The 12,475-nt window shown below is 44.6% G+C and overlaps 2 protein-coding genes across 3 annotated transcripts in view; one reads left to right on the top strand and one right to left on the bottom strand.

Annotated features, from left to right (window-relative positions):
* nod1 (nucleotide-binding oligomerization domain containing 1) lies at positions 1 to 7,116 on the top strand. The gene is made up of 12 exons (XM_060055181.1): positions 1 to 251; positions 526 to 738; positions 905 to 1,079; positions 1,412 to 3,224; positions 3,323 to 3,406; positions 3,554 to 3,637; positions 3,762 to 3,845; positions 4,178 to 4,261; positions 4,732 to 4,815; positions 5,410 to 5,493; positions 5,660 to 5,743; positions 5,953 to 7,116. Exons 2-12 carry the CDS (start codon positions 538 to 540, stop codon positions 6,023 to 6,025), a joined length of 2,850 nt encoding a protein of 949 aa, XP_059911164.1. The 5' UTR covers positions 1 to 251; positions 526 to 537; the 3' UTR covers positions 6,026 to 7,116.
* Positions 6,842 to 12,475, bottom strand: part of znrf2b (zinc and ring finger 2b) — a 22,736-nt gene continuing 17,102 nt past the window's right edge. Inside the window, exons 3-5 of one of the 2 annotated variants that reach the window (XM_060055187.1) lie at positions 9,917 to 10,022; positions 9,521 to 9,604; positions 6,842 to 9,404 (exon numbers count right to left, since the gene is read on the bottom strand). In XM_060055187.1, coding sequence (XP_059911170.1) covers positions 9,547 to 9,604; positions 9,917 to 10,022 — 164 coding nt within the window. In that variant the 3' untranslated portion in view covers positions 6,842 to 9,404; positions 9,521 to 9,546. Of the gene's footprint in view, positions 9,405 to 9,514; positions 9,605 to 9,916; positions 10,023 to 12,475 lie in introns of both variants that reach the window. The other variant, XM_060055188.1, reaches the window with a different exon arrangement.

Genomic DNA, 12,475 nt, shown 5'->3' on the forward strand with positions numbered 1-12,475 from the left:
GACACTGAATATGTGTCACTGTCAGAAAAGTAGGAAGTCTTCAGTCGGCTACTCGGGTTAAGGTTAGTTTGGGTTAATTCAGGCCGACATTCGATCTATTGTTTCTTTTATAATTTAATACAATATCGTGTAACTCATGCTCTACTCGTCCGTCTATTTTCTCGTCGACACGCTTTAATATTGAATATTGTTGATCAGCTCGATACGCCTACAGACGAAGAATTGGATGCGATTCTCTGTATAAACTTAAGGTAGGATTCACAAGTGGGGAAATTGTGTGTAATAAGGCCCACTGTGACTGTCACATTAAGTAAATTGACCGTCCTACATTTCCATTTCACGTTTAAACAACGTGCGAGATAGTTGCTTTCGTTTTATTTGGCAAGTGATAGGGAATGTTACTTGTCTAGTTTGAACTGAGTAACGAGTTCCGAAAATAATTCTGAGTTTGTTTAAAAGTTGCCTTTGATACATCGCATAATCAGTTGTACTGATATAACCTAACCCTTCCTCGTAACCGCGCAGTCGATACCAAACATGATGGGTAACGGAGGTGAAGAGTTCCTTCCGCCCATATTCGGTCAAGTGCCCCCATCGCGGATCATCAACTGGCACAGAGAACTTCTGGTGTCCCGGGCCAAGAGCGTGCAGTGCATGTTGGACAACCTTCTACAGAGTGACTTCTTCTGTGCAGAAGACGTCGAGATTGTGCGTCGCACCCCCACCAAATCAGATCAGGTGAGGCAATAAGCTACAACAAAAATAAACCCTAGAATATATTCCATCAATAACTATTAGTCTATACTAATTGATATTAAATTAACATTTCTGTAGGCGTTGTTTTCGGTTTGTAGGTCTAGCTTAAGGTATTTCAACTAATTCTCAAGTGTTTCAATTTCTTAAGATGCGCAAAATCTTGGAGCTGATACAGTGCAAAGGAGAAGATGTCTGCGAATACTTCATTTACGTCCTGTATAAAGTGCATGACGCGTACATGGATCTCCAGCCGTGGCTCGAAGACATACAGTACCAGCCCAGTGAACCCATGCTGATGATAAATGTGGTTAACACTGACCCAAGTAAGTCTCCATGTTAAATGAAAACTATGCAATAAGATGGGAGGAATGCCTGCATTTGCCTAAGCTCAATGATGCTGTGTAGGCCTACACATAAAAACAAACTCCATAATATCCAGAATATCCACAATAATGGAAATCCTGACAATCTATTTTGGGTCAATGGAGACTTGTGAGGATCAGCCCACACACAGACATGTCTTCTTTTTTTAACATGAAACCCCCATTGGACTTCTATATTAATATTATAGTCTGTGGTACAAGTGGAGCGTTTATACTATATATATATATATCCTGTGATACTAATATGACTACTTTCACCTTTTCTTTGGCAGTCAGCAAGTATTGTGACACGTTGAGGCATGAACTGGGCCGGGACACCCAATTCATCATGTCCTATGCTCAGCAAGAAGAGGCCCGGCTGGAGGACCTCTACACCCCCACCCAGATGGAGCTCATCAACGACCGCAACGAGAGCCTGGGCTTCCTGCAGAACCAGGACCAGCTCCTGGACGAATCTGGGGTCTTCAACCCTCAGGGTGACGTGGTCTTCATTACCGGGGACGCCGGCATGGGCAAATCCCTCCTCTTGCAGAAACTCCAGAACCTCTGGTCGAAGAGAGAGCTGCAGACGGACGCCGTCTTCTTCTTTCGGTTCCGCTGCAGGATGTTCACCGCCTTCCAGGAGACGGCCGAGCTGTCGCTCAGGGACCTGCTCTTCAAACACAGCTGTTACCCTGACAACGACCCGGACGACGAGGTGTTTGAGTACATCGTGCGCTACCCCGAGAGGACCATCTTCACGTTCGACGGCTACGACGAGATCGAGGGCGACGTGGACCTGCTGAACGTAGAGCAGGTGGTCTCGCCAGAAGACAAGGCCCACCCACTGCTGCTGCTCAACAACCTTCTGTGCGGGAAGCTGCTCAGGGGGTCCCAGAAGGTGCTGACCGCCCGCACTGGGACAGAGTTGCCAAACACGGTGGTCAGGAAGAAGCTGTCGCTGAGGGGCTTCTCCCCCGCCAATCTGCAGGCCTATGTGGCGCTGCACTTTACGACACCGGAGCACAGACAACTAGTGTCCGTTCACCTGGACGCCAGCCCCCACCTCTGTGGCCTCTGCTCCACCCCGCTCTTCTGTTGGATCGTGTTCAAGAGCTTCAAGCACCTCCGCGCGGTACATAACGATTTTGCGCTTCCAGAAAAATGCATCACGCTGACAGACATCTTCATGTTGTTTACTGAGGTGTTCCTCAGCCGCTGGGCCTTGCCGGCGAGGCATCTGCAAAAGAAAAGGGCCCGGTGCACTTCAGAGACCTTCAAGTTGGGCCTCAGGCCCCTGGGAGCCCATGCCAAACTGGCCCTTCAAGGCATGGAGAAGGGGCGCTTCATTTTCAACCAGGAAGAGGTTTCAGCCTGCGACCTGACAGAGGAGGACCTGCTCGTGGGCTTCCTGAGACCCGTCCACCGCTATGACGCCTGTGGAGGTGAGGCCACCTATGAGTTCCTCCACATGACCCTGCAGTCCTTCTTGGCTGCGCTCGCTTTGGTGCTCGACAACAGCCTCGACGTGACATCCATCCTTAAGTTCTTTACGGAATGCAAAAGGAAGCGGGAGGGTTTCAATTTGCCTTGCGCGTCGTGCATTACCAAATCTTCTAAGCTAAGAGAGAGGGATGTGTTCAAGAGCAACGAGCATCTACAGTTTACAAACCTGTTCCTGTGCGGGCTGCTCGCCAAGGACCAAAGCAGCCTCGTGGAGCACTTGGCGCCTCCGGTGCTCTTGAAGAAAAAAAGGGCTCTCCTTAAAACATACCTGTCCACCAGCATCAAGTCCCACCTACGGGGCCTGCCCACCTACAAAAGCGATGAGGGCACAAGAGTTCACGTGTTGCCCAATTTTGTGTGGATGCTGCGGTGCATCTTTGAGACGGGTAGCAATGACGTGGCCCAGCTGACGGCGAAGGGCATCACAGCCAACTTCATCAAACTGGGCTACTGCAACATGTACTCCGGGGACTGCACCGCCCTCAACTTTGTGCTGCAACACCGGCAGAAACTGTTGGGAGTGGACATGGACAACAACAACATCAACGACTACGGCGTGCAGCAGCTCAGGCCGTCCTTCTCCAAGATGACAGTGGTCAGGTAAAAGACCAAAGATGTTTTGTTAAACTGAATGTGAAATAACTACACAAAAAGGCAGTGGTGGTCATCCCTTTAACCCTGAAACTGTTTGGTTCCAGGTTGTGCGTCAACCAGATCTCGGACAGTAGTGTTAAAGTGTTGGCGGAGGAGTTGGTTAAGCACAAAATAGTGAAGGTCCTCGGGTGAGTGAACATTCATTTGACTCAATCTATAATTTTTAACTGAATTACTTGCATAATTCAATGCGGCCAGTTTCGGGGCCTCGGCAGCTGTGTTCAACGAGGTCATTCACACATTTCCTGATTTCCTGATTTGAACGTTTTCTTCAGCCTCTACAGCAATCACATCACAGATACAGGAGCCAAATATGTGGCTCAAATCATCGAGGGATGCCCAAGACTGCGTGTTCTGAAGTAGGTTTATTCGCAAATCATATTTCATGTTATATCACATGATATGACATAACATCAGAATTGTTCCGATAAAATATGCATGACTTCTCTAGTACTAACCACTCAAGGACATTTCTTTGGCTAGGCTTGGTAAAAACAAGATCACCAGTGTTGGGGGGATGTGTTTGGCCAATGCCATCAAAATGAGCACATCGATTTTTGATGTCGGGTAAGACTTGCTGTTCCATGTTGACATCAGAACGCCTATATTTGTAGTTCAGGTAATTTGTGTTAAGAGATGCTTGCATTGCCAATGCCTGCGTTACTGATCCTTTACCAAATATAGAAAGTACCACAGAAACACCAAGAACCTCAATCAATATCAATGCAACATACCCACCATCCTCCGCACTATACAAACGTGACACCAACAGCAATAATACATTTCAAATAACAAAGCAACTTAATTACATTTTCCATAGGTTTTGGACATAGTAAAGGATGTTGTACAATTTAAAATTGACAAAGCCATTTACACCCCGCTTCTTGTCTTGTTTCTAGAATGTGGGGGAACACGGTTGGTGACGAGGGAGCCAAAGGGTTTGCTGAGGCTCTGAGGAACCACCCCAGCCTCACCAACCTCAGGTTCGGTGGCGAGGCCTCACGTGTGCGGGCCAAGATTCCCTTTATCAAAGTGGCAGTGAACATAAATTGTCTTGTTATGGTTTCAAACCTATATTTCAAGCCTTGTCTATGCCAGTTTTGAAACTGTAACTGAAATTGAACTGTTATCTAGAGACAACAGGTGTAAAATCACATGTTTTTTTGCCAGTGTCAACCAACCAGTTTGTGAATGTTCAACTGTGTGGGGGACATGGGAATCCAAGATCGATCCATGGTGCTGCTGGCCTATGAATGTGACCATACAGAACTTTGTCACATTCAACTCCAATCACACAGGGTTTAGTAGCACGCATACTAAACCCTGTGTACTACCTACAAAAAGTATCACAGAGTTGCAGTGGCTAGTAACCATCGACAAACACCGCCCCCTCTTTCCTAGAACTCTCAGCCCGAAATGCATTAAAATAATCTGCCATGGTTGTTTGTTACAGTCTCTCGGTCAATGGCATCACTTCAGAAGGTGGGAAGATCTTGGCTGAAGCGTTACTTGAAAACACCATCTTAAGGATCTTCTGGTAGGACCCAGAGATACAGTTTACAGTACAGGTCTGCGGAGGTGGGGCGGCGTCTGGCCTGCAGGGGGAGTGTGGAGCACCGGGTCTGCTGGGGTGATGGGGTCTGATTGCGGACAGGTGTCTGCAATCGGACCCAATCAGGAAGTGTGTATTTATGTGCCTGCTTGTCAGACGAGTCAGGACACAGTTCTCAAGCGAAAATGGAGCGAACTCCCGTTTATTTCTCCTTCGGAGCAAACAAACACAATGTCAAATGAACTAAACGTTCTTTCCTTCCGTCTCGTGCTCTTACGACGCTCTCTCGGGCTCGCAGAGAGCGTCTTCCTTCTCTCTCTCCAAAAACCCTGACTGAAAGACAAGCAGGCACATAAATACACACTTCCTGATTGTGTCCGATTGCAGACACCTGTCCGCAATCAGACCCCATCACCCCAGCAGACCCGGTGCTCCATACTCCCCCTGCAGGCCAGACGCCGCCCCACCTCCACAAGGTCACAACACTGTCTCGACAGGACCACGTGACTAGCACGGTCAAAATACTGTGTTAACAGGTGCCTGCTAAAAGCATTGAAGCGACTGGTTCATTGTTTTTAGGTTGGTGGAAAACAAACTGACGGACGAGGTCGCCCCCCATCTGGCAAAGCTGGTTAAGGCAAACACCGGGCTGTCTCACCTCTGGTAAATCACACATTTCACTGTACCCACCCTGTACATGCCGTCACACACAGGGCTGTCCTGTCTAGGGTGAATCCACATTACACCTAACACACCCTGTAATTACACAAACTTGTAATACCAGAGGAGGGACTTAGTTAGTTTCTTGTTTCTTGTCCTTTGACTCCAGGTTGATCAGTAACCAGCTCACTGCAATTGGGTTGAGACTTCTCCAGGAGGCCCTGGCCCACAATACAGCCCTCAAAGAGATATGGTAGGTTACTAGAGTGGAGTCGTGGTCAAAGCATTACTGCAGTTTGGACATTGTGGTGACTTTTTGTTGGATGGTGTAAATTTTCTGAAGTTTCCCCAGGAAAAGGAAGTGGAAGAGTGAACTAAACGCTTGGTGTCAGATGTCATTTTTAACTTTGAGATGCGTTGGCTGTTCCGTAAAAGTCCCAACATCTGCCAATCTCTTCACAGTGTGAAAGGAAATAATGTTTCTGAAGAGGAAGAAAAACAGTTTGAAGCCGACAAACGTCTGCGGTTTCATTGAGCGCAAACCATTGTGAAGAGAGTTAGAGGCATTTTCTTCCGTGCAGGGTTTAAATGCTATTCATAATAAACTGGTTTTATATTGAACACTAGACAGCAGTAGGATAACAAACCATTACTTTGCATCTAGTTACTGGTGTTTTTAAATGTATTCTTCTGCATTTGTTACAATTATACATGTCTTGCCTTTATGCAGATTTAGAAGAATGGATCCACGTAAGCAACTATGTCATAAATCATGTACAAAATTATGCATTTTATTTATAGGTATGACCACACGCCTAGACTAAGCATTGGCATCTTCACAGGGGAATATTCTGGAGCAAATTCATTTTAAACATAATTTGTTGTAGTGTCTGGAAAGCCTGATAGCTGTGGTTTACGTTTACTGATTACCAGAAAGAGCCAGTGTGTGGGCATTTTACTGTGTTATGTTGAGTGACATAATCAATCATTTAAAACTACAGAAGCCCAACCTAGAAACTCCACATGTTTAATATGATCAGAATGGCAATTATTGGAAAGATTATATTTCACGGTGGCTTTGACTGAATCTTCTTGCACATACATTTTTTTGAATTGACAAGATTCTGTTTTTTACTGCAAAAGTTAACCTAAAGTCAAGTCACTTCAAGTCACCTCAATTATTGTTTTGTGTAAGGTCTGCTCAAGCAATTCTTGAGTGAGCTGGAGAAAAAAGTGTGTCTGTACTCTACAGATAGCAGTTAGAAGAAACATTGTAGATAAAAGGATAAATTGTAGTTTTATCGTATTCCATCTAGATCAATAATTTTTTGGTTTGGCAGAACAATAATTGATTATAATTGGCATTCATTCACAAACACATGCCCACAGAAACACACAGAGACAATAACTTTGAATTTGAAATGGGTTATTGAAAAGATTAGCTTTTTCTTTTACATTTGCTTTCTGTACATATTCACAACATAAATGAATTCTATCATAGAATGCTAACATAGAATGCTACATAGTGATGCAGACTTCCTGGAAACAACAAGCAAAACAAACCTCCACGTTCTTTTGTTACAAAGGTTTGGGAAAACTTTTCAAAATAAATGTATTTTCATATCATTGGTTTAGTTTGGTGATTGAATTCAGTATTTTATATGTGTGCAAACGTGGCAAAAAAGTGATAATGAAAAATGTAAAATGCAATGCAACGATGTACAGAACTACACTGCTTAAAGGTGCTTTGCTAATAATATTGTACAGGTAAGGCTTTTATTTTTTCAACCCAGTTCAACAGAGGGACTTGCCGTATATTATATATATATATATATATATAATATGCCCGTCTTGAGTCCAATCTTAAGTAAATAAGTTGTGAATGAAATTATTTCCTTTGTGATGTTGTGAAAATAGAGGACATTTCACCAGGCACATATGCTTAATGAACAGGAGTGTACTTTTGTCTTTGTTAGGGTTTAGCATTTGCGTATAAATGCATTTTTCACATTCAGAACTACAGGTGGGCTAGGTAATGTCAAACATGTTTCAGCAATGGCATAACCTTATTATTATTAATAATAATAATATTATTATGAACAATACTTTCTTTTACTAAATTCAACCAGTAGTTTCCATTAACAAACAATGTGGCATTGGGCTACCAGAAGAAATGCCACTGAATGAAGTCCATCATAAGCTTATCACAGTTCTGACCCAATACCTTACGTTGGTAATGAAATCTTTTTTGTATTTATTTTTAGGCAGATAATCTATAGATATTTACTTCTTCAGCAGCATGTTCTGAAAAGGCTGTAGAATCCTTCAAGGAGGACTATTCCAAGGCTTTTAAAGATATAACAAACACTCAAAGCGGAGATGGACACACACACACACATATGCAAGCGCGCCAAACTTACACGCACACACAGTCTATGTCTTTGGGATCAGAAAACGGTTTCCTAATCCTGCCCTTTTTTGTAATTTGTTTATGTTTTGCTGTAGTTAAATGCTGAGCAAATCATCTTACGTGTCCCTTTGATGTAAAAATCCCTTTGAAGTAAAATAGATGGGGGGGGGGGGGGGGGGGGGGGGGGGGGGGCTCAGTCGTACCTGATGTATAAATCATGATAAATAGTCAATTAGAAAACAGCAAAAACATGATGTACTACGGGAGTGGTGGGATGAAGGTGGGAGAGACACTGGTAAACACTAGTGCTGCCGTTACACAGACAAAGGTAGTCTGGGGTAGGGGGTAGCAGTCCCCCCCCCCCCCCCCGTCCCCCCCATACCCTTGAACGACCCAAACATAATGCTACAGGAAACAGACAAACCTATTCAAAAAAGTGACATTCTCATTCAGTTCACATTTTTCCCTAGCAGGAATAAAGAAGAAGAGATGAAGGGCTCAGATTGAGGACTCAACATTATATTATATTGCGCGACCAAAAGGTACCTTTTACAGTACGTTGAGTTCTGGTGCCCCGGGCCAATCACACAGTTCTGTATGGTCACATTCATAGGCCAGCAGCACCATCGATCCATCGTATTTCCATGTCCCCAACACTTTCTCCTCTTGCTTCTCTTCCTCCTCCTCCTCCTCCTCCTCCTCCTCCTCCTCCTCCTCCCCAGTCTTACTGTTAGTCTTTAAAGAAAAACAAAAGGCACTGGTAGACCCCCCGGCAGCATGCCAGGGGGAGGAGGAGAGAAGGAGGAGGAGAAGGAGGAGGAGAAGGAGGAGGGAAGGAGGTGCAGGAGGCGGAGGAAGCAAAGGAGATTTCTTCCATCTTGCATCGATCTCCTCCTTTGCCGACAGTCTCAAGTTTCCACAATCAGAGAGTTTGAGAGGATGTGGGATGTTGTGAGAGGCGGCCGCCCACACGACCTACAGGTGTTCCTTGCAGCTGATCCTCGGCGATACAAACACATGGGGGGGGGGGAGATGTCCAACGGTGTTCAGTTGAGCACAAGGCGCTCGGACACCCTGCGTCTGGCTCTTCAGGATGCTGGAGCGGCATGGGGAGCAGGGCTTGTAGAAGTGTGTGTGGAGTTGTGTGTGTGTGTATATGTTGGGGGGAGAGGGGGGGGGGGGGTGGCAGGAGAGGCTGGAGGCGAGACACTACACATGGACGTGTTGCAAGATCAACGTTAAAAATGGTGAATCCCTGATAATATTGCATTGATGAGGTTTGGCACATGATTGGGGGGGGGGGGGGGGGGCTGGGGGGGGGGGGGGGTGAAAGTGTAGAAGCAGTCTTAGGGACACCGGCTGAGGGCTTGCAAGACCCAAGGTTCACACATGTTGTGATCACCTCCTGTGATCGTCCTCTTGTGATCGTGCCCTTGTGATCCACCTCTTGAGATCCGCCTCTTGTGAGCCGTCCGATTATGAGTGGAAGTGGGGATCTTCCTACCTAAACAAATGCACAAAAAAAACACAAATAATCCAAGACTTTCCTTTATCACCGCCGACCACCCAATGACAACAATTCATCGTCTATAAACTAGCGGAACCGGCCAAAACGTTTACCTGTGCAAAAAAAATGCCATGCGCTTTTATTCTGAAGGGTGCTCAGGACACGACCTGTTTACTTCGAACCACTCATCGATGCAACTGCAACAGAAAAAAGATAAATAAAACATTTAAAATATATATGCACAGCTGTTCCACACTCTGTTTGTGGTACGGTTTTCGGGTTCATCATGAGCACTGGGTTGGAGTACAAAGCCAAACTAAAAAAGTAGACACTGTCATCCATCAAGGCAGCGTGCAGATATCATCATAGTTCCAGGTGGGCGTGGCCAATGGCCGCATGGCGGCGGCCGGATGTAGCGCTGGGCTACACTGCATGCTGACGTGTGTGCGCGTGTGTGTGCGTGAGCGTGTGTGTGTGCGTGTGTGTGTGCGTGTGCGTGTGAGTCCTACCCTTTATGATAGATACAGAGGCAAGGCAGACGGGCTATGGTCTCCCCTTGGGTCAGGTCATCCAGGCATATCGCACACTCCCCTGCAGCCTTGTTCAGGACGTCCTCTGGACACAGAAAGAAGGAAGACGGGGTGGTCATCAGTTACCATGGCCGGTGGTTTCACGGCATAAATACTCATGTAACAACATTTAAATCCCCCTCAGTGTTTGGAGTTGAACTATATATATATATATATATATATATATATATATATATATATATATATATATTAGGGCTGTCAAGCGATTAAAATATTTAATCACGATTAATCGCATTAATGTCATAGTTAACTCACGATTAATAGCGATTAATCGTATTTTTTTTCCTATGCTAAATATCCCTTGAATTCTTTGTCCCGTTAATTTTTCTCATTTTAAAGGCACCCAGTGCAACTTTATGTAAACATTCAATGAAAAATAAACATTCAATTTCTAGTCTTTTTTACACTTAGTAAGTTTCGATAACTCCATACCATTACATATCGACATTCAAGGAGCAAAGATGAGACGTCGTTGTGTGGTGAGAACTGATAGAAAATCGTAAACAACAACAATCGCCGGTGGGGAGAAGCCATTTTTCCATTGACTGGAAGCCTGCTTTATTTATTGTAGGTTACAAAAAATAAAGAAAATGGCGGCATTGTTGTTGTTATCGATTTTGTATCAGTTCTCACCACACAACGACGTCTCATCTTTGCTGCTTAAATGTCGGTATGTAATGGTATGGAGTTATTGAAACTTACTACGTGTAAAAAAGACTAGAAATTGAATGTTTATTTTTAAGCCTCGAAAGTTGCACTGGGTGCCTTTAATGCTCTTATCAACATGGAGAAGTGCATCGGCTTGCCTTGTGCAAATGTTTTTTTTATTGATAACAACATTGGTATATACTGATCAAAACAGGACGGTAAAAAAAAGAAGCCTATAATGCAATTAAACGATGAACATACAAAGATATGCCTTGAACATAGCAGTCAGGCTACTGCTTCTTTGTTTTGAGCACAAAAAAAACAAAAAACGTCGTTAAAATTGGTTTGCGTTAACGCCGTTAATAACGCGTTTAACTGACAGCTCTAATATATATATATATATACCGGTATATATATATACCTTACGATTTCTACTTTCTTTAGGTTTCCACGCTCGCCACCAGGGGGAACTGCAGGATAATAATAGATAACTGCAGTTCCGGTTCCCCCCTCCCATGACACATTTGAAATGCACTTAGTCCTCCTCACACAGACTCCTCACACACACTCTCTTTAAAGTATGGTTTGGTGAAGTACATCCAAATGACATCATGAATATTGCATGCGTCCCATTAACCTGCTTAGGAACTACTCCGCCATTCTTTTAAATTATGCAGACTCAGGTGAACCCCAGGTGAGGTCAATTTAAACAGGTGATAGTCAAATCACAAGAACCTTTAAAAGCAATGCCTGCCACTCTGGCATTTTCAGACTGTAGTTCATCAAGTTTATCATGAACCTCAACAAGGAATCATCTCATTGACTAATCTAAACAAATGGATGTTATTTATGAATGAATGAATCTTGTTAAGCATCACAAAATATCGCTCATGTAGACACAGTATGGGAGTGCAGACGTTTGCAGGGTTCCAGTAGACCTACAACTGGAAAGTCCCTTTTGAGAAATGCAAAAAACACATCCTGTGCTACAAACTTTAACCATGACGACGTTTACTGATGCATTCAATTTTGACCTTCTTATTGCACATTAGCCAGAGACTGCATTAACCAATGAAAAAAGAAGACATGCTAGATTCTCCTGTGTGATATAAAAGAGAGTAGGCCTACACCCTAACCAAGACAGCAGGTCGCTTCCATAACGTTTTGCTCCAAGTTATGTAGAAAGTCCACAATGCTGGCTGTTGCCTGCCCACGCTGTGTGGCAGGCCCACTAAACACTGTTCTCTTTCTGTTGAGATGGCTCTTTACTATTCCAATAAGGAGATGGGAGGATGGAGATGGAGAGAGGGGGGGGGGGGGGGGGGGGAGAGAGAGCAAGGGAGCGAGAGTGAGAGTGAGTGAGTGTGGGAGAAAGGGGGAGAGAGAAAGAGAGAGAGAGCATATTAACTTTGTGATGAGAGAAAAGTAACAACAAGTTAAAGCGCCCCCAGAACATTTGAAAAAAGGAAGTAGAAGAGACAAAAGACAGAAGAGGATGAATAGAGAACTTTTCAGAGCCAAAAGCATGAAGTAAATGCATGTGTATTGTACAATAGCATGTGTTTGCGTGGCATGTGTGTTTGTGTGTGTGTGTGTGTGTGTGTGTGTGTGTGTGTGTGTGTGTGTGTGTGTGTGTGTGTTTACTTTGCGCGCATGGTGTGTGTGTGTGTGTGTGTGTGTGTTGTGTGTGTGTGTGGTGTGGTGTGTGTGTGTGTGTGTGTGTGTGTGTGTTTACTTTGCGCGCATGTGTGTGTGTGTGTGTGTGTGTGTGTGTGTGTGTGCGCGTGCGCGTGCGTGCGTGCGTGCGTGCGTGCGTGCGTGCGTGCGTGC

Source organism: Gadus macrocephalus, chromosome 6, assembly GCF_031168955.1.
Source record: "Gadus macrocephalus chromosome 6, ASM3116895v1".
NCBI lineage: Eukaryota > Metazoa > Chordata > Actinopteri > Gadiformes > Gadidae > Gadus > Gadus macrocephalus.